This window comes from Chiloscyllium plagiosum, chromosome 2, assembly GCF_004010195.1.
Source record: "Chiloscyllium plagiosum isolate BGI_BamShark_2017 chromosome 2, ASM401019v2, whole genome shotgun sequence".
Classification (NCBI taxonomy): domain Eukaryota; kingdom Metazoa; phylum Chordata; class Chondrichthyes; order Orectolobiformes; family Hemiscylliidae; genus Chiloscyllium; species Chiloscyllium plagiosum.
Genome location: NC_057711.1, coordinates 123,556,123 through 123,579,197, shown reverse-complemented (window position 1 = coordinate 123,579,197; position 23,075 = coordinate 123,556,123). Strand labels below are relative to the sequence as shown.

At 38.2% G+C, this 23,075-nt stretch overlaps 1 protein-coding gene across 22 annotated transcripts in view; it reads right to left on the bottom strand.

Annotated features, from left to right (window-relative positions):
• Nucleotides 1-1,072: 1,072 nt before the first annotated feature.
• Nucleotides 1,073-23,075, bottom strand: part of adgrl3.1 (adhesion G protein-coupled receptor L3.1) — a 682,401-nt gene continuing 660,398 nt past the window's right edge. For 12 of the 22 annotated variants that reach the window (XM_043717822.1, XM_043717813.1, XM_043717805.1 and 9 more), the window contains 3 exons: nt 8,545-8,673; nt 7,402-7,419; nt 1,073-3,073 (listed from right to left, as the gene is read on the bottom strand). In XM_043717822.1, coding sequence (XP_043573757.1) covers nt 2,271-3,073; nt 7,402-7,419; nt 8,545-8,673 — 950 coding nt within the window. In that variant the 3' untranslated portion in view covers nt 1,073-2,270. Of the gene's footprint in view, nt 3,074-7,367; nt 7,420-8,544; nt 8,674-23,075 lie in introns of all 22 variants that reach the window. The other 10 variants (XM_043717916.1, XM_043717927.1, XM_043717966.1 and 7 more) reach the window with 5 other exon arrangements.

The window sequence follows — 23,075 nt, the reverse complement described above, 5'->3', positions numbered from 1 at the left end:
CAGTATGGGTTACTCTTTGGAAGGTCGGTGTAGACTTGTTGGGCCGAAGGGCCTGTTTCCATACTGTAGGGATTCTAATTCTAAAAGAGTGACAAAGGCTTCCAGGCAAAACAACACCTAGAGTACTTTGCTTTAGTTGCATGTGCATTATCATACCTATACCACAGATTTTTTGATCTAGAAGCCTTGTGTGGGGCATAAAGACTGGAATGGACCACATAAACTCAATGCCCAGTTACATGCTGTATATTCCATGTGATTCAATAAGAAATGACAATTCTTATTAAACTGGAAGTGTGGCTTCTGGAAGATTGAAAGGTGGGGCAAGAGTCAGAAATGGAAGACTAGAATACACATGATGCCTTAAACTAAAAAAAAATGGGATTAGCTTATCGAACTCAGTTGTAAATTTTATATCAATAAAAGGTAGCAATGACCATGCTGCAAGGAAAGTTATGGTCTAATATTGATAGGGAACTAGAACTGAAAAGCAGAAGTAGAATCCACTTAAAGCCCGGCTCTTGATTAGATGGTAAGGATACCTCTGTAAATTTAGGCAAAAGTAAGGACTGCAGATGTTGGAAACCAGAGTCTAGATTAGAGTGGTGCTGGAAAATCACAGCAGGTCAGGCAGCATCCGAGGAGCAGGATAACTCTGTAAATTTGTCTTATTTCCTTGAGAAATGGTAATTCATTATGAGACCAATCATTTCATTATATCTTCTTTTTAACTGCTGACAATGTTTCAGGTGACAACCAGCTAGTTGGGTAGGCATAAAGCAAGAGCTCAATCTGATGACCATTAAGAAACAAAAATCATTTTAGTCAACTCAGATTTTGTAAATCTGTAATCAGTCATTTATTTGTTGGCAAACAAGATTCACTTTTACAACAAATATTAGTAATGAGGTCATTCAACTTGGAAACCATACAAAATGGATCATAAATTAAAAAAAAAAGGAATGACAAATTGTGCTGCTAAGATCATTACTAAAGGGATGCCTACATCAACTAATTGTCAAATAAATAAATTTCCTGTGAGGGAAGGAAAGAAAAAAAGATCGAGTTCATCTTTTTTCACTTCAAAATAACTTTCATTTTAATAAGTCAATATTTTTTACCACCACGGTACAAGTGCCTAGTGCTTTGACTAGATTTAACACAAAAATGCTTCTACTTTTTATTTTTCCACATGCATGAGTTCCACTATTTTCTACCAAGACTCCTTGGTGTCTAGAAGAGTGCCTAGCTCCCTTTGTGGACTTTCATTGCTGATCACATTTATGAATAACATAGTGCATTGTAAACAAAAAGTACTTGCTGTAAATCCTAATCCTTAATTCTTTCTTCTTGCTGGCAAAAAACATGACTTCACTTCAAAGTACACAGTGAGAAAAACCTAAAACAGTTTTTTAAAAAACATTTTTTCTTAGTATTTGTGATCACCTCACTATAAAATGAGCTTTATAAACTGTGATCTTCAGAGGAACTGTCTGGGGGAAGAAGCCCAACATAAAGACTTATGGAAAAAAACACTGCTCCTACTAGCAAGACAAAACTTGCAAGACCAGCACAACAAAAACTGTCTTGTTCACTACATCAACAGGGACATAAGTTTGGAGGAAAAAAGCATACTACAATATATGTGCAATGTTGAGTGTCTGTACATAGAAATAGTTCAAAATTCTCTTGTCATTAGTTTTATAATCAGAATCATTACAGCGAAACATAAAGTATGTATCTAGCATATAATTTGAATAATTCCCTTTCTTGGAGATTGGAGAGGTTTCCTTTATGATTGTAGGAATTCGGCAGCTTGATAAACTGCAGCATCTAAGTTGTGAGAGAGAGCCACGACTGATATACAGTGGTAATAAAAACAAGAAAAAAAGAAAGCAATCCATACCCTTGCACCAGTATAGCTGGCACTAACTTACACCAAGCCTCAGTTAGAAGTCCTCAAGAAAATAGACACTAGAGAAAAAAGGCTAAAAACATAGCATTATTGAAGGAAGCAAAACTGAATGTCATTTCAACATACGTGTCCAACCCTCTCAATCAGTTCAGAAATATTTTTATTTTTTTTGCCTTAAAACAGACTATTTCCTTATCAGTTGCTTCCCACGCAGTGCCTCGCTAGGTTGGGTCTGAATAAAAAACTTTTCAAAGTAGTTCAGCAGTTTATCAACAGCATTTAGATTCAAGCAGACACACATTGTTTCACTTGGTTCCAGGCAACCAGAACCAGCTATCCAAGTTAGTCTTTGCCCCTATAGACTAGTGACCAAATGTGATGGTCCTTTTGAATTCCCTTCAGGTGAGGAACCTTCTTTATTGGGAGGAACAATAAATCCATCACTGCTTCCACGTCCTAGCTGGTAGTAAGTATGAAGTTGCTGTTCATGGTTCCTGGAGCCTAGATTCGGCATACTTTTATAATACACATCATCACCGTCACTACTTTTAGTTGCTGGAGGAGCGCTTTGGGTCTGAGCAGCACTACCATCTGCCACGGGCACACCTGCCAAAGCAGGCATGCTGGTATACAGAGAATCCCTGTTGGGTGACTGCAGTTCTTCTGTGTGCTCATTGGTTAGCAAAGGAAAAAAGCTCTCACTGTGATCTTGAGGGATCCGTCTTCGGTTGGGATACTGATGGGCCTGATGGTTCTCTACTGAATGCGCCCTTTGTGGCAACAAGGGGGCATCTGACTCCTCTCTAATGAGTTCCAGTCCTAGGCTTTCTTCGTGGTTAAATGAAGTAGCATCATCGAGAACGACTGCATCGTCTTCACTGCTGTTTCCGATGTTGTTCACTAATTTGTTCATGAGGTTCCTGTTCTGTTCGTTGGAGCGCTCGTGGTTGTTCAGATAGGAAGGGATGTAGTTGGACGTGAGTTCTTTCAGGATCTTTTTCTCTAAGGCCGTTTCATTGTGGTTGTACCCACGGTCAATAATTTGCACACAATCACTCAGGTATTCTCCACTGGCAATACTGTAGCTGTTGCCATGGTTACCATTCAGTGGTAGAGTATCCATGACACTTGTATCCCTCGCATTGTTCAGCAACACCTCTGAAAGATAAGACAGGAATCACATTAATCATGACTACAGCTTCTGGCCTCATCTGGGAATTAAAGGGAGATCACAGCATCTTGGGTAACAGGCTAGATATGCTAAAACTCAAATAATAACTGTGCAACAATCATTTCAAAGCTTCAGGAATCAATATAAGCTCTAATGAATTCATTAGCAAGTTACAAGGATTGCACACAAAGTGCACTTTCAACACAATCTACCTTCTTCACAGCATTGTTCATGGTGTTCAGGAGAGAGAAACTCACAATGCATTTGGGGAGTTTGAGTGTGCTTTGGAAACACAGAATAGCTACAGAAAACATACTTCTTCGTGGGAGAATCAAGAAAAGTGGGATGGGGGGGGAGGTTATTATCATAAATTTTGGGTGAATAAGTAAGCACTTATTCCTGCAAAGCAAGTTTGAGTCCCTTCCCAAAAAGACTTTGGATGCTGAATTAATTGGAGATTCCCTCCTTTGTAAACATAAGCTTGTTCAAAGTGTGCTGTCTGTGTCCTAACTCGAACCAAGTCCCATTCACTGTTGTGCTTGCTGACCTACACCGGTTAAGCAACATCTCCATTTTAAAATCTTTGTTTTCAAATTCCATTCTAGCCTAATCTTTCTCTCTCTCTAGAATTTCTTGCGGCAAACACAAGTCATAATCTATTTGGCAGAACAGGCTAAAGAAATTTGAAGACCTAGTCTTAAAGAAATCTGTTAACAACAAATGGAGACAATCCCTTTTATTAAATCTGAGAAGCAAATTTAGTGTTATGAAGTAGATCAAGATTACGTCTTTGTACTGTTACCTGAGGTACTGAGGCATCAATCGCCCATGAGTAACTTTAGCTTTCAAGGAAATCCTCACTATTTAGCAGATTATATACCAACTCTTCATACTGAGACAGCACCTTCTAAACCAGTGACCTCTAACATCCAAAGGGACAAAGGGAGTAGATGTATAGGAAAGCTACCCTCCAAGCTGCACACCATCTTGATTTGCATCTTTGTTGTCACTCCTTCACTTCTTGCTTGACCAAAATCCTGGAACTCCCTTTCTAACTGCACTGTGGGTAAACCTACACCACGTGGACTTCAGTGGTTCAAGGTGGTGGCTCAAGGTGGACAACTAATAGAGTTACAATTTTCAGGAAGGGAGGCAGGGATAAACCAGGGGATTACAGACCAGTGAGTCTCACATCATTGCTAGGGAAACTATTAGAGAAAACTCTGAAGGATAGAATTGACCTCTACTTGGAGAGGCAAGGTTTAATCAGCGATAGACACTATGGCTTTGTCAGAGGAAGGTCAGCCTATTTCATTGAATTTTTCAAGGTCATCAGATGTGTCAATGAGGGTAGTTCAATTGATATTGTTTGCGTGAATTTTAGCAAAGCTTTTGAAAAGGTCCCACATGGGAGACTGATAAAGGTAAAAGCATATGGAATCCAGGGTAACTTGGTAAGATGGATCAAAAATTGGCTTTGTGGTAGGAAACAGGGGAGTGATAGAGGCTGTTTGTGGAAGCCAGTGTCCTGTTGTGTGTTACAGGGATCAGTGCTGGGTGCCTTATTTTGTGTGATACAGACGTAAACAATATGGATGAGAATGTCGGGGCAGGGGTAGGGGGGGATGATAAATAAATCTGGCTAATAGTGAGAAAAAAGGACTTAAGTGACAAGATGATACAGATTGTCTAGTCAGATGAGCAGATCAGTGGTATATGGAATCTAATCCTGATAAATATGAGGTATGCATTTCGGAAGAGCTAACAAGTTAAGGGAGTACTCAATGAATGGCAAAACACTAGGAAGCTCAGAGGAATGGAAGAATCTTGGGTTGCTTGTCTACAGATTCTTAATGGTGGCAGGAGAGTTTAACAGGGTGGTTAAGGTAGCACATGAGACACTGTCTTACTCAATTCTGCTGTTATAAGAGTAGGGAGGCTATGTTGAAGCTGCACAATATATTGGTTAGGCCACAGCTAAAGTACTATATGTAGCTTTAGACATCACACTGCAGGAAATATATGATTGCCCCAGAGCATGCAGAGAAGAATCACCAGGATGTTGCCTAGCATCGAAGCGATGAAGAGAGATTGGAAAAGCACGTGTTGTTTTATTTTAAGAGCAGAGAAGGCTGAGGGAGGAACCTGAATGAGGTGTATAAAGATCATCATAAGCATTGTCAGGGTCGGTAGGAGGCTTTGAGAGAGGATCTGAGGAAATTCTTTTCAGCCAGAGGGTGAGAATCCAGAATCTGGAAAGTAGTGCCTGGGAAGGTAGTAGAGGCAGGATGCCTCAAATTTAAAAAAAAAGACAATGGATGAACACTTGAAATGGCATCAGATTCGAGGCTGTGGGCCAAGTGTTGAAAACTGGATTAGTGTAGATGGGTCAGCACAGATTCAATGCACCAAACAGCCTCTTCTGTGCTGCATGACTCTATGACCACCATCTTCTTCAGGCAATTAGAGATGGGTAAAAACTTTCTGAGGTAGCCAATGATGTGCAAATACTGCAAAAGAATTTAGAAAAACCTTACTGCAGTACTCATCACTGAAATTATGGGGCAACACAACTAAGTGGTGGATTACAACAAAGGATCCAAACGTAAGGTATTATGGATGTGGCTTTTAAGTAAATAGGACATTTTAGGTTGTCATAACTTTCTCAAAACACTATGAAAAGGTTAAGTTAATGAAAACAAAAGATCAGATGAAAGCCTTCCTCACCACAGTATCAAGTATAGTTAGATTAATGCAGAGCAAAAGTTGCATGATTATCATTGTTATTCTATGGAATAATGTCTTAATTAATTCAAATCCATGTTTGTTATGTACTTTAATTTAAAAAAAAACTTAACAATTAGATATGATACCAGCAAAGGATACATACTGCATAATTTTTGAAAGATTTCTAGTTTCCTTTTGAATGGCAAAACCTGTACATTAGTAAATATTTTCATTTTTAACTGGTTATATTGATTACTTAGATTTCAAAGAGTTGTTGCACATCTAACTGGACACACACCACAGACAATTTAAAAAAAGCACAATGGTGCATATATACATATAAAACAAATTACAAACAGAGCTGACTGACAAAGATGAAATCCTCAACTAACAGCAAGACCACCCATTTGGAAGAATTAATGTACACAAAATGGCTCCAGTTGGTACAATTGAAGAAGAAAACATTTTAAAATTTAAATGAAGAGAAACAAAATCATTTACTAAATAAAGCAGTTTCTGCTCAAGGCTGCTGCTACCATTAGGTAGTAAAGGGCTGCTGTGGGACTTCTTCAAAATGTATTTCACATCCTTAATTAATGCAATAAGAAGTTAACCTATCTAGATAGATAAACTGGGTTATTTTCCCTGATTAAAGCAGTTACCTGTCCAGAATACAGGTACTTTTACTCAATTTGAAAGGCCAAATTTTCCCCTCTCCCCTTCATCATAGATGTTTTCCTGAAGTCTGAGGCAAACAACTTGATGGACCACCTGGACTATGTGCACTGAACACAGAACTCAGTGCAATTAATTAAAATTAAATAAATAGCATATGAATGAGTTAACCCCAGCTTGTACTCACATCATGGATAGATGGAAAATATTGTGCAGTTGTTTACTTCCATAACCTGATGCTCAATTTCAATTTAGGTCCACCTAAGTCTAACGTATGTGGGTATAGTGACAACTCTCTCAGGAAAAACCAATGTTAATGGGAGATCTTTGAATATTATATGTAAATGCAATGTAGTCCTGAACAATACCGTGACTACCAGCTGTGTGGCAAATCTCAAATTTATTTATTAATGTGCCTGGACACACTGGATATTTCACTCAAGGCTAAGAGAAGAAAACTTGAGGGGCAAACTAATTCAAAATGTTTTTCATTCACTGAATGAATTCAAATTCAAGCATCTCAATCACACTGTATATCCCCTTTACAGAATGCTTTTTCTTCAGGTCATTAAATAATTCAGTGACACTAGAAGCCAAATTATAACCAGTCAATAATGACAGATATTTGCAGATAATGGGTGATGAGCAACACTGCAGAGTAGAATATTGTCCTCCCAAAACTTCCTGATTAGACTTAACCAGATTTAGTAGAATTCAACTGGATAGATTTGGATACAAAGCTAAAGGGAACACTAACAAAAAAACTATATCTATAAACATTTATTCACTTTTCAAAAACAAATCTCCTTGTTCAACTCTTGTTATACCACAGTTATCGCCTAGATTTGGCGGGAAGAGAATGGTAACTAAAAGAATTACATTTGATATGCAATGTTTAGTTTTACTCCCATACTTGTCTCTCTGTAGGGCTCTAAAGGACAGCATGAAGAAAAGGAAAGAAAAAACACAAGTAAGCATACAGCGACAGTAGAAGAAACATGAATAAAAGCAAATAGATTGATGGTATGCAGAAAATATCTAACAAATCCCATCTTCACTACACATAATAAATGGCTAATTTAAATGTTTTTAAGCTGAAAACAAACAATCGCACAATTCAAATGATAACAAATATGCTTGTACTACTCATATCAGAATCACCCACATGTAACTGTTTTATAAAGACTGCAACCCCTTCACCGGTTTATTGTTATCAAGTCAATGATCAAATGACAAAGTTCTGTTTGAATCTGGTTTTATTAATATTTATATGAAACATCCATGCTGGAAAGGTAGAACAAGACTGATGCTTAAATTGATACCTGCGCCGGTGAAAGGGTTGGAAAATATAAGACCCCTTTGGTTGGCCTATAGAGGCTGTAGCGAATAACTATCTAAATTTGTAGCTATCTAAAGACTAATATTTCAGTCCCATCACACCAATGTTACCATACATATTGTTGAACATTTTGTTAGTAGTTTTCATGGCCTCTCCTCCCCACAGATTCTAGCCAGATGATCAGAGTGACTGCTACTTTACTTTACAAAAGGGTGTATTTTCCACTGGCTTCCTCAGTTTACATCCAAAACTAATTTGGCTAAATGTTCAAAAACAAATATAAAACAATGTTAAATGCGTAACAATATATGCAGTCAAGCCTCCTTACCACAACAAGTGGAACATTCTAAAAATTCTAAATAAGTGCTCGACCCAGCCTCAATCAAGAGCTGGAAAAATGTGGTGGAAAACGATAAGTTTAAGACATTTGTATTCTAAAATGAGGTTTGACTGATGGTAAACTGGTGAGAGACAGCTTTCTAGCTTCAAAGCAAGAAGCAAATTACATTCAAAACAGATGAATTGAAAGTCGGTGAGAAATTAACATTCCCAACAACTGATGACCATTGTCCACTGTGAAACAGAAAGATTAAATTGAAATGATCAAATATTCTGCTGTGAATTATTCTTCTGCAATCTAATTTCTTTTTGGAATACAGCCTCCACAGACCATAGATGGGGTATTGCCAATATAGTGAAAAATTTGGAGTAGCACACCTTGTGTGTTGTACATGCTGACTGAGGGGTTGTTATAGACTGCTGATTCCGCAAGCAATGTGTTATAGGGATTGTTAGTGCCATGAGGACGAAGAAGAGCATTGGTTATTAGATGGTTAGCCATAGCCCCTGGAGCAGCCAGACGGAGAAAGACAAACAAAGAAAAAAGATCAATCAGGCAAATGTAGGAAAATAAAATATTCTTAATGGTAAAATTTGAAGTCACATTATTAAACAAGCTGAATAGAGTCAGACCTGGAATGTTGAAATTTACAAAGAAAATTAATAAATGCCTTAGACAATGTAAATGCATTTGCAAATGGGCTAACACAATCAATGCTGGTTTTCCTTATAACCTACTCTATAAAACAAACAGATTCAGTCAGAGTTATTACTTGATTTCTTAGAATTACCCACAGGTAAATTGTAATATCAAGCCCCTTATATAAAAAAAGACTTGCATTCCAATTGATTTTTTTTCTGCAAACTTTAATCATTTCCGTTCCAATTTGCAACAACAGCTTAAGGGTTCCATAGTTTATTACTTCAATTTTCCCAAGACCAAAGCACAGCTGAGAAATAGAGCGGTGACATTATGGAAGAAATATGGATTTACAGATAATGAAACAGAAGACACGGAAAGCGATACTGGATATGGACTCCACAAAATTTCAAAACATGAATCAACCTCATCCATATGCAAGCATCGGGGTCAAAAAATGCACTTTTGGAGATAACACTCTGCGTTAGTCATGTTCAGATTAAAGATGCTTGTATTAGTATTAAACAGTGTTTCATAGAATGGGATTTGTGCCTTTCTGCAAGGATGCTTTGCTAATATTGAATACTCTCGGAGGACTGTTGCTGAAAATCAATTTCCGTGAATACTGTTAATTTGGATGCATTCTGGAGATCTTATAGGTGTTGAATTCTGAACACATTTCAAATTTAATAAATAGACCATGTTCTCTGTAGTACAGTATTGATTATAAATTTAAATATTGATAGGTTCTGTCTCAACTCAATTAAAAAACAATGAAGCAAGCCCAAACAAGGGTAATTGCCCCACAATGGATTAAACCCCTTGTCGTTATTTACTAAATGTTATTTGCACAAGTACCTGACTTGAGTATCAAGAGCCCTTTTTTCTAACCATAAACCAAATTATTTATTATTTCCATATGACCAATTTGATTCCCTACAGTGTGGAAACAGGCCCTTCAGCCCAACCAGTCCACATCAACTCTCTGAAGAATAACCCACCCAGACCCATTTCCCTCTGACTAATGCACCTAGCACTACGAGCAATTGAGCATGGCCAATTCATCTGACCTGCATATCTTTGGACTGTGGGAGGAAACCAGCGCACCCGGAGGAAACCCACACAGACGCAGGGAGAACGTGCAAACTCCACACAGACAGTCGCCCGAGGCTGGAACCAAACCTGTGACCCTGGTGCTGTGAGGCAGCAGTGCTAACCACTGAGCCAACAGACCGCTCAATTGCTGAATTCCTATTAGAATCATAGCGATGTACAGCATGGAAACAGACCCTTCGGTCCAACCCGTCTATGCCGACCAGCTATCCCAACCCAATCTAGTCCCACCTGCCAGCACCTGGCCCATATCCCTCCAAACCCTTACTATTCATATACCCATCCAAATGCCTCTTAAATGTTGCAATTGTACCAGCCTCCACCACTTCCTCTGGCAGCTCATTCCATACTCGTACCACCGTCTGTGTGATAAAGTTGCCCAGTTGGTCTCTTTTATATTTTTCCCCTCTCACCCTAAACCTATGCCCTCTAGTTCTGAACTCCCCGACCCCAGGGAAAAGACTTTGCCTATTTACCCTTGGTGTATAGATTTTTGACAAACTGCTCTCCTCATTGGAAAAAGTGGTACTGCAAATCTACAGACTTATCTCTTTAAACTTAGATTAAGTTTAAAGCGCTTGGTATTTCTAAGACTATTATTATCCATCTTTCTGTGCTCAAAATGTTGACAATTTTTCCATCCAATATGCCCCCATATTTATAACACGCTCAGGTAAAAAATTATACATAGCTTCCTGCACGAGTAAAATGGGTGGATGATTGCATCTCATTTTACATTTATCAAGCACTATTCAAACAAGAAGAAATTGCCTGTAAAATGTAACTTCCAATACAGGTTTTGTAGGTTTAACTCTGCAGCATGGATTCTGTACCAACTTGGACATTTAACAGAAAATTCACAACCAGGAAAAATACATGTTCATTTACTTTCAGTTTCTTGACAGCTTTTCATGGAGTTGAATTCTCTTTTATGGAGACTGCAAATATTAGATAAATACACTTAATAAAATTTGAACGTTTTTCGAGTCTTAATGGATGTGGCCGTACATCAGGAGTAACTCAGTAATGCATTAAGGTAGTGGAAAATATCACAACAGCCATTCAACACATCACAACACAAAGTCCTCTGTGCGATCACTCATCATAGTAAACAGTTTGGAACAAAGGTTAGGACACTGTCATTTCAAAAAATTGTCAGAAACAAAACTTGCATTTCATACCTTTCAAAGAGAGTATTCAAATGCATTGAGGTCCTGGATGGCTCTGAAAAATCTATTTAATTTGTAGAACATGAGAAAAGGTGGTGTTTCATTTGTGTTGTTTGAATGGAAGTTGAAAAACTTCCATTCAAAAATAGATGTTTTAAGAGGTCTAAAAAAATCCTACAATACTAGAGGTTATCAAACCTATTTTGTCTCTGCTGGGTGTCTGAAACAGCAGTACGTTTACTCCACACAGTTTTGGTCACAGTTTTGGTCAATTTAGCTCTAATTTGTTCTTACATTTTAAACTCTCGTTTTGAAGAAGTATTTATAGGATCAACTTCCACTACTTTTTCAGGCTGAGCGTTCCAGATTCCAACAATGTTGAATGAAATAATTTCTGCTCATTTCCCTCCTTCAAGATTTTTTTGTCAAAGATTTTAAATCAGTGGGGCAATTTTCTCCTCCCTGGAGGTGGCGAGGTAGATGGCAAAGGTAAATAACTATGCTCGTAGACAATGCACAATACAAACTCACATTTTGCCTTTGCAACAGTTAGGACAAGGAGGCCCACTGGGGATTTTTGGAACCCCGATTAATTAATGCTTTTGAGCGTTCAATTAATAGATACTTTAAGGGTTTCAACCAGCCTCCCATTGGATTACTTGCCTTCCCAGTAGATGAGCAAGTAGTGACTGGTCAGCCAAGTTGCCTTGATTTTGCAGGGAGGAGGGGTGGAGGAGAGGAGTTCTCTCCAATCCCTGCAATCTGGCTTCAAGTGTGTGGCTGCTGAAAGCTAACCCCTGTTCTTGCCTCCAACCTCCCCACAGCACCCCCTATCAGACCTGAAAGAAAAACACTGACCTTCTTTGCTGTTGAACCCCTTCTGGCCAAGCCCTCAAGCAGTGATTTCGGGATCTGGAAGCTCTTGGCCAATGTAACAAGGTGGGTCTCCAAGAGTGAGATCTGTGATTCGCCAAGAGATTCACCAGTCAGCTCTTGACAAGCTAATTATTCTCTGCCACAGAAAGCATTTTCAGGCCAAAGCGTTGAATGTTTTCAGGAAGGAGTGGATATAGCTCTTAGGGCTAAAGGGATCAAAAGGTATTGGGAAAAAGTGGGAACAAGGTGGTGATCAGCCATGATAATACTGAATGGTGGAGGCTTGAAGGGCCAAAAGGCCTACTCCTACTCCTATTTTCTCCATCGATATTTAAGTGAACCTTGATCTACTGGGATTTCTTGTTGGAAGGTGTAGTTGTCAGTGGCCACTGAAAATGCCTGTTCCCACTACTTACGCCATGGTTTTCCATTTTGTAGGCTATCACCTCTGGATATTGACCTATCTGCTAAAGAAAACTTTTTTTTACTTAATCTTATTAATTACATCAGCTGTTAAACTTCTCTATTCCAAGGAGATCAGCACAAACACTCCTCATAACTATAATCTGCCATCCATTGCAATATTGGGATAAATCTTCCCTGTAACCTTTTACATCTTTAATAAAGTCTGCAGTCAAAATGAACCACAACCATCCCATGATTTGTAAAGTTCTAGAATAAACATATTGCTTTTATATTTTATTCTTTGATGTGTAAAAACTAGAAAACCACATACTTTTGTAACAAACACTTGTCCTGCTAACATGTATGCACACTAAGGCATCTCGACTCTTACCCATTTTAAAAATGCACGCCATTTATTGTTTATAGCCTTGCCATTTAGTTCACCTGAAATGCATTCTTCACACCTGCCCACAGTAAGTTTCAGCTGCCACACTTCTGTCTGTTTCTCCATTTCTGTTTCATACTGAAGCTTACCAACTTTTCTGATCATTATCGACAACTTTGCAAGGTGCTATATCTGCTGTTTCTGACAACTGAGTCGAGGTCATGGATAAAAATTTCAGTGTGCGGTTCAAAAATAGACCTTTCTGATGGACACCACAGCAAACCACCTTTTAGTCTGGAAATAATGACAAACCATCCACTTTCATTTTTAACTTTTATTGGTAGAGTTTGGAGTTAGAAACCGCAACTTTGCTGAAAACTGACAGCTATGCATAATATTTATCATTGTAGTTTCTTAGTGTTCCAGAATGCAACACAAACCTTCACGCATACAAAGAAGGCAATGGTAAGTCAGCAAGCAAAAAAAAGATAAGCTTAATTTTTCAGAATAATTTTCAGCCTGCATATTCAGTTAATATATTCTTACCCATTGATTATTCTCCATCCAAAGCTTGATAACACTTATCGTGGAGTTATTTATATTTCCTCAGCCATTTTAATATAAATACAAACTATGTGTCATGTGAAATATATAGTTTATTAATTTATGTTTTATGCCTCTATTTGACAAGAGACTTAAAAATTCAAAAGCAACAAATTATGTTACTATGCAGAGAAGTGAAAAATAAATGATTTTTAAAATTTTAACTTAGGAGAATTGGTACCTGTACATACAAATCGAATTCTGTTTGACTTTAATATTAAACCTCTGATTACCGAGAATAAATTACATCTGTATCATGCATGATTCATGCTGACTATCATGTCAGCAATATCTGGTAATCACAAATTAATCCTGGGAATAGAGCTCATACAAATTAAAAAGTATTTTCCTCAAATAAATGCAACAAGACCAAGAGAATGAAGAATTTTGCATTGTGCAGAAAGGTCAAGCCACAATTCCTGAAGGGACTGCATTCTATTTGACTGATCCTACGTTTTTGTCAACTAAAAACCCATTCTGCCCATGAAGTATATTTTAAATTTCAACAGATAGTCACTTTCTAGATAAATTGGATTTCAAAATGGTCAAAAATGAACACCACCCACTAATTGCCCATTTATATTAAGATTATTGTAAAATGCCACATAGTGTCAAGTTTCACGGACCTCCTTTATTTTCAATAAAATATCCAATACATTATAGTCCTATTTTTTTGTCAAGTAAACCATAGTCCACAATAAAAAAAGGTCAATATGACACAAAAGGATAACTATTAGAAATAAAAACAGAAATTGCTGGAAAGACTCAGCTGGTCTGGCAGCATCAGTGGAGAAAAAATGGACTTAATATAGGTCCAGTGACCCTTCTTCAGAACTAAGCTTTAACTATTAGGCTGTGTAGCCTAAAGCAGATTAAAAAAGAAATTCCAGGCCGCTTGGCAATCTTCAAAAATTCATAAACCCCCAAGCTTCTAAAAGTGAATTGCCGCAGTCAACAACATTAATACTAGAAAATCTTCCTTAACATACTTACCAATGGTGTAATGAACAACCTACAGAGATTTATTGCACCCCTGCAGAAGCCTAATTACAGCATGAAATATTTACAAGTGGCTTCTCTTATAAACGTGAACACAGGAAATTTTAATGAGTCAGTAAAAAGTATGATTTCATAAACATTGAAGTGCAGACTTTTCAATGCATTGTGGATACACATTCATATGAATATACACAGAAACAAGAGTGTGTTTGTGGAGATTACTATTTGTTATTAAAAAACAAGTTGAATGGATTAAGATTTAAGATTTTCTTCAGATCCACAGTGTTCCATATTAACAAATATATCATAATAAGGAAATTAACAACTTTTGGCATTACATTTGCTTTCTTTCTCTCAAGGGTTGACTAAATCCCCTTTCCTCTCAGTGAAACTAACTTACCTCAGACTTTTGGCTCTGCAGGCAACATTGGACAGGTTTGGGAACCTGGTGTATTAAATTTAAGAATAAATTTATCCAAATCAGCCTATGGTTTTCAGGCAACGGGTTTATCATACAAAACCAATGGCAACAGCTTTCAGATTCTTTAAATTTGAGACTGTATTTTTGTTCTCTGTTAATTACACTTTTCAACAGTGCATAAACAAGACCATGCTGTCCATCATGCCCAACTCAGTTCTCTGAAAAGGTAGGAATTGCTGTACGATGTGCCTGGTTTTCATGTAAACTGAATATGTTATGTTCAATCTGTGCTTACAGACATTTGAGCAATCCATAACAGGACCAATTTTGTACTGACCTTGGCTCTGTTACTGAAGAAGGGCTTATGCCCGAAACGTCGAATCTCCTGCTCCTCGGATGCTGCCTGGCCTGCTGTGTTTTTCCAGCACCACATTTTTGAACTCTGTTACGTGGGGCTACACACTATTTGGTGCTGATACATAAGGGCCTAGAATAGGGCACCGTCAGTATCTGTTCTAAAGAGTTCCCAGTCATAAACTTATGCTCTTGGTGTTCCCTGTATTTTCTTTAATTTTTATTTTTAAAACATTCAGCTGTTTTCCCTTTCAAAGTTAATTTGGATTTTGCTGCTACACCATTGCTTAAGGCATTTCATATACTAACAACTTTCTGCATCAAAATTTTCCTTCAGTCTTTTGGCGATGGTCTTAAAAGTATGAATTAATTATCAGGTCGACTTCTCCTTCTTGGTCTCACTATCACTTAATTTTGCCTTCCAAGACCTTCCCTTTTATTATTTAAAAGGCTCTGGCTGACCACTCATTCATCGGCTACTCCATTTTGTCTTTTATCCTATAGTTTGTTTTACTCTGGTTCTTGCTACCTAAAAGCTGGTCAAGTCAAACAGTTGCTAGTTCTGATGAAATGTCTCAGACTTGAAATATGGACCAGGATTCTTCAGTAGGCATTCAGAAATAGTGAGTGGGTCTTGATTCAAGAACTTTTGACCCCTCTCCCTGATTTTGTGATTTTACCCCCAAGGTCTTTCAAGTATAGAGTCTGATTTGCTTAACAAGAGCATACATTCCACTCCCAACCTAGCAAACTTCATTATCGAGATAGATGTGCCTTAATCATGGAATCGCTACAGTATAGACAGATGTTATGCAGCCCATCGAGTCTGCACTGTCCCTCTGAAGAACATTTCACCAAGACCCAATCCCCTCACCCACCATATTAATGTAACCCCACATTTCTCATGGCTAATCCACCTAGACTACACATCCCTGCACACAATGGGGCAATTTAGTATGGACAATCCACCTAATTTGCACATCTTTGAACTGTGGGAGGAAACTGGAGCACCCAAAGGAAACTCACGCATATACGGGAGGAATGTGCAAACTCCATGTAATCACCCAAGGCTGGGATTGAACAGAGGTCACTGATGCTGTGAAGCAGCAGCACTAACCACTGTTCCACCCTAAATGTCATGCCATTCTCTGCAACTTTTGGGAATTGGGGCCAGCTTTTAAAGAAACCATGTCTCAAGGCCCCTGACAGGTGTCATAAATTAGATAATATACATACCCATATTGGTTATTGTACTCTTATGTCTATTTACCCATTATTTGGAAATAATGAATCCTACAGTGACAATGGGAAGTATAAAAAAAGTACACAGCAGTGATCCATTACACTCTTTCCCAAGGGTGTAGCACTGTGCGTGTACTACACAATATGGACTCAAGCAGTTCAAGAAGGCAGGCAGCTTGTCATTGACAGATAGCAATGGCCAATAAGTACTGGCCCATGCAATATCATTCACCTTCCAGGAAAAAGAAAACAGAGATTCCTAAAAAAAAAATCATTTTACCAATAGCTAGTAAAAGTGTCTATCAACTATTCTGAAACAACAGTAGCAGGCATTACAAGTTTAAAAAAAAAACTTCCTTTAAACCAATGTAAAATAAACATTTTGAAGTTGATAGCATAGTTCTGAGGACCAGAATTGCTCATCAAGCAATATCTTCCTTGGGGCTCAGGGATTTCAATATAATAATAGATACCTGACTTGTCAGCCAAGAAATACAATAGAGATGGGCTATTCTATCAGCTTCTTACAAGATGCACAGGAGGAGGCTGTAGTTTACCTGATTCATGAGTGGAAATCCAGGCCATGAATGTCTTCTCTCTTTACAAATTGAAATAACTGCACAGAGGTCGGTATCCCGACATCAAGTCACCCTTTATTTACATGCGCACTGTACATGGGCTGTGACCAGCCAGTTCAAAGCCAGTCTTTAGATTGAGGAGACTTTCTAAATCTCCTTTTTTAAATTTTATTAAACAATACAGTTTACAAAATAGTTAGCATTAACAGCTGTATGCAAAGAAACAGCAATTTTACAAGGGGAGGAGCAGCAGCAAAGCCAGGCCCCATACACTACTGTTCAACCAGTTTTCAGGGAAATGAGGACAAACCTCAAATCCCAGTTTCAGTCATCACAAAACAGTAACAATGACAAGTACATATAAGACAGTCCAATTACACAAAAAAAACTAGCGCATAAAAAAAATCTCCTGTTCATATCTGTCAGCCAGGGCTCCCTGATTGGCCCAGGTTAACAACCTTATACAAGAATCTCATAGTCAATGAGATCCACCTGGCCATGGCTCTAATTACTGCCTCATTTGCTGAGGATTTCCAGAATTTTCAGTTTTTATTTCATTGCGTTAAATCCCCCACCCCCATCACTACCTGTTGCCTCTGCAGCAACTCTTAACATTTGTTCGATATTTATTACTTGCTGGTTTGTGTTGTCTGAACTACACAGCCAGATCTGACATATAGGTAATTTTACTGGACTAACGATCCAAAGACATCAAAATCTAACTCGGCAGCTGGGAGAATTGAATTCAATTAATTAAATACTGGTATAACATGCTCGTCATTGATCATGATTGGGAAACTGATGATTATCATAAATACTGCTTGATTCATTAATGTCCTTCAGGGGAGGAAATCTACCATCCTAATCTGATCTGACGTATATATGACTTCAAATCTATAGTAATGTGGTTGACTTTTCACTATCCTCTGAAATTGAGGGGCAAACACCTTTTGTTGCATCAAGCTGCTATAGAAACATCAAGCACCGAACGTGTAACTTAATCTCATGGATTTAGAATCCACGGTGGCAGCTCACCTTGACAGTGACACTCAAATTCCAAGAATGAATAATGATACACCTGAGCACAGCCCTGTCATATCATTGACTTCTAATCTTGAATAAAAACACCAAATTTTCTTACTGCCGACAGTTCCAGCTGTGGATGAACTAATGGGATTTAACAAATGGAGTCTCATGGCTGTCACGTTGGGTTCTATAGCGCCACTGGAGTCATGATCTAAACGTTGTTGCTGTTGCCAGTGTTTGCACAGCGCGCTGAACTTTGCATCCTTCTCAGAACAGGGCACCCACTAGTTTGTACTGGGAGCACTCTGCAGAATGGTGTTATGGAGGTGTCAAAGTCATTCTGCAGAGTGCTTCCAGTAAAACCTACTGAGTGCCCTGTGCTGGGAAGGATGCAAGCTCAGGTGCACTGTCTGAGCACTGGCAAGAGCAGCAATGTTCAGACCATGAAGCCGATCAGCCATTCTTGTTGGTTTTGAGCACAGTTTGAAACCCTGTAGGTCCAGTGAACTGCAGTGTCAAATCTCTCAATGCACACTGGCCCTCCTACTGCACTGCTTGAAGGCTAAACAAGTCATCAATTTAAGGTTTTGATCTCTGCTATAGCTTGGTTTGTGGAAACACTGTGGATTTTGTTTGGTATGGTGCTGTGGTGAATTTGTGCATATGTGGAAGGAGGGCTGAGGATTTGTGTGGCACCAGAAATGAAACTGAATTCAAAGCTCTTACTGTTTTGATTTAGTTCATAATAGAGGGCACAAAACTGTAACCAAACATAATTGAATGACTATATTTCAGATCTGAAATGTATGACAAAATAATACATGTTGGCCAAGCAATGCTTATTGGAATTTTATGCATTTAACTTTCTAACATAAACTGTTGGGTGCTATCACAATGGTAGTGATAAATCCAAGTTTCTGACAGTGTTCAGATACAAATCCATCGTAACTGGAACTTCATACGTTCATAAGCACAAGAGAAGTTTGCAGAATTTCTAGAACAACTAACAAATAACCTATGGACCAGTCTAAAGAAAACGCACATCAATTCGATTATGTTAAATATTAAATGCAATATAATGGAGAAAAGTAGGATGAGAGGGCAATATACCAAGACCAACAGAGAGTCCATAAAAGGTCAGAAACTACAAGGCAGAAGTATCCGTATTTTGCATCAGCAGCATTGTTAAGTGTTGCTGGGACCAATGCGTTCCTGTTGGACTTAGTTTTTTTAAAAAATTGAAAGTTGTCAGTACCATTCATGGTTTTCTGATCCTAAGTGAATAGCAGCAAAGTAGGGAGCAGAAGCTGTCCTACACTGTGGTACCTTTTGTTGGAGGGCCTGGATAATTGGCTAGTTTTAATACATTGTTAACCTAGCATGGACCAAGAATTTTCTATTCAAATACAAAGATACCTTGAAAAATAATTGAAGATTAATACTTTTATTTCCAAGTTTTTTTGACTGAAGGTGATGATTGAACTGAATTACAATGGGCTGGGCATGATGATGATAATGATAATGAAACTGTAATGTTTGCAGTAATTATTCCAATGAACTGACAGCAATTTTTGCAAAAAAGTTCCTCTGATAAAAGGTCATCAGAATGAAATGCTAATTGTTTATTTTTCTCCATTGATGCTGCAGGTTTGATGGTCGTTTCTAGAATCTGTGGAGTTCTTTTTCTCTGATTTCCTGTCTCTGTTGAATTTCCCCTTTAGATCAATTTCTGGAATCTACACACATGCATTATAATGGAGGCACATCCCGAAGATGCTGTCAGTGGTTCTACATTTCTCCAGAGATCATCCCTCAAGAATGTAATTAATGAAGGTTAATCAAATTGATGAGAACTTCCATTTCTACAATGATTATTTTGTTGCAAGGATTCTTGAAAAAGATGTTTTTCAACAAGTCATGTTGAATGAAGTGTATTTTGGGATTTTTTATTTACAAATTTCATAATTACTGTCAAATTACACTGGTGGCCCTGAATAACTAATTTCATATTTATGAAGTGTTAGATTTCTCTGAAATGAAATTTAAAAATGTTTATTTTAAATTTAAACATTTTTAAAAGCTTGTTAATTTTTTTAAAATTTCTACCTCAATTGATCATAATCATTTAGTTTGTTAAACAAAACGTTAATTACAAATTCTAAAAAAGGGTCACTTGACTCAAAATGTAACTCTGCTTTCACTACACATTTGTTGTCAGACCTGCTGAGTTCCTCCAGTAATTTGTGTTTTTGTTTCATTTCTCCAGCATCCACAGTTCGATGTTGTATTTTATTTAAGTGAATTACAATGACAGATAAAACATATGTTTAACTTTCTAGTTTATTACAAGTAAATATTACATATTGGCTCCTTACCTGATTGATAACATTATCGCTGCTGCGTGTCAACACATTCGCTGGACTCGGTGCCAGATTTAATCTGTCATTGGGAAAGGGGATAATCACACCACAGTCTTGTGGGTAGCTTTTTTCAAGGTCAGCAGTAAATTCCACCACTGCCTGCAAAATCTGGGCTATAGTCTGTCTTACTTTGAATCCTTTCTAGTAGCTATAGCTTTGAATCAATTTGCTACAGAACTAATTATAACAGCTGACCAACCCAAGTTGAAAATACATTGGTGTTCGTTTCAAATGGCTAAAACGTCTTTTAAGGTAATTTACCTTTTGACAAGTTATTGAAACGGATGGCACAATGAAAAACAAAATGAAACCGTGGACTTTAAGTATTAAAGCTTCATACATGGCGCAGAAAAAAGAAAATGCAATCGGAAAACTAATTAATTGAAAATTAAAATTAAATGACGATTAAATCTTTGGAAGTTCTCAAATGGACAAAAGCTACAATAAAACAAGGATCAACTACTGCAAAAATCCCTATGCCCTAGCCCAAAACAATGTGCAGCTTCCCAAATTCAGTGAAGATCTAACACAAAGAGCTTAATATTCACAAAATTCATGACATTCATGACTTTTCGAAAGCCATACCCTGAGAACATTCCTTAATTAAAACAGGTTTTTTTAAAACTCTCCCTCCCATCCCAATCCATGTTCAAATATCATTTAGTTTTACTAGAAAGCAGTAGCAATTTAATAAAAATGTAACTTGACATGATATTTTGAACTGAAAATATCAGCTTCTTGCTATATCATGCATGTTTCATTAAATACCTGATCAAGTTACTACAGCAACTCCAATTGTTGAGTTGTTTTACCTTTTTCTAATGGCCTTAAAAAGAGAACAGGGTTTATAATACGGGATTCTAAACTTCACATAATGTTTTTGTTAGTTTATCCAATAAAGTGGCCTCTTTTTTTCGATTTATAATGGATCAACTCAGTAATGTCAAATAGTCAGAAATCCCATCCAGATACACTGCTCCACCATCAACGCTATATCATTTGTCTTTTTTGACTGTAAAGCCATGTTTTGGAGAATTGGGTTGGGTATACGTAGGACAGCAACTCTATCACACACACAAACAGAGATTACTACAGATTCAAGAGTTCCTGTGAACTTAAAAAATTATGTCCTTCAATCCGATTACTAAGTATGAGTGAATTGCTTTCTTCAGAAATGGAAACTACTTGCAGTTCACGTGTCGACATTTGAAATTAGCTGTAAGTGCCAAAGAAAATACACATTTCTATGACTGCAAAATTAATATTTTTATTTTGCGTTTTGCTTCAACATATATTGTATCCAAATAGATTCAGTAGTAGCCACTAAACTAATATATTCATTTGATAAAAGCTACTGCGGATGCTGGAATCTGAAACCACTCATCCCACGCTCTCAACAACTTCTTCAACCTCATCCCATTTTCTCCAAATCAAAGGTGTAGCAATGGGTACCCGCATGAGTCCTAGCTATGCCTACCTTTTCATGGGGTACGTGGAACATTTCTTGTCCCAGGCCTACCCGGTTCCCCTCCCACAACTGCTTTATCGGTACATCGATGACTATTTCGGTGTGGCTTCACGCTCGCGTCTTGACCTGGAAAAATTCATAAACTTCGCTTCCAGTTTCCATCCCTCCATCATCTTCACCTGGTCCATCTCCGACACTTGCCTTCCTTTCCTTGACCTTTCTGTCTCCATTTCCGGCAATAGTCTATCCACTAATATCCATTACAAGCCCACTGACTCTAAGGACTCTATCCCTTTCTCTCAGCTCCTTCGCCTCTGCCGCATTTGTTCCAATAAGGTCACTTTCCAAAGTAGTGCTCTTAATATGTGCTCCTTCTTCTCCAACCGTGGCTTCCCACCTACAGTTGTTGACAGGGCTCTCGACAGCGTGCGGTCCATCTCCTGCGCCACAACCCTCACCCCCTCCCAGAACAAGGATAGGGTCCCTCTTGTTCTCATCTTTCACCCCACCAGACTTCACATGCAAAGAATAAACCTCCGTCATTTTCGCCAACTCCAACACGACGCTACCACAAAACACATCTTCCCTTCCCTCTCCGTCTGCATTCCGCAGAGATCGTTCCCTCTGGGACAACCTAGTCCACTCCTCCATCACACCTAACACCTCTCCCATCACACACGGTACCTTCCATCACACCTAACACCTCTCCCATCTCACACGGCACCTTCCCATGCAATCGCTGAAGGTGCACCACCTGCCCCTTTACCTCTTCCATGCTCACCATACAAGGCTCCAGACACTCATTTCAGATTAAGCAGCATTTCACTTGTACCCCTTTCAATTTGGTCCATTGCATTCGTTGCTCCCAATGTGGTCTCCTCTATATCGGAGAGACAAAACGCCAACTGGGTGATCGCTTTGCTGAGCGCCTTCAGTCTGTACGCAATCAGGTCCCGGACCTTCCCGTGGCTTGCCACTTCAACACACAATCCTGCTCCCATGCCCACATGTCTGTCCTTGGCCTGCTGCAGTGGTCCAGTGAAGCTCAACGCAAACTGGAGGAACAGCATCTCATCTTCTAACTAGGCACGTTACAGCCTGCCGGTCTCAACATTGAATTCAACAACTTCAGATAATTTTATTTCATTTATTTTATTTATCTTTTTTATTTTTTTTCACTGTTCTGTACCTCTTATTTCTTGATTGTCTC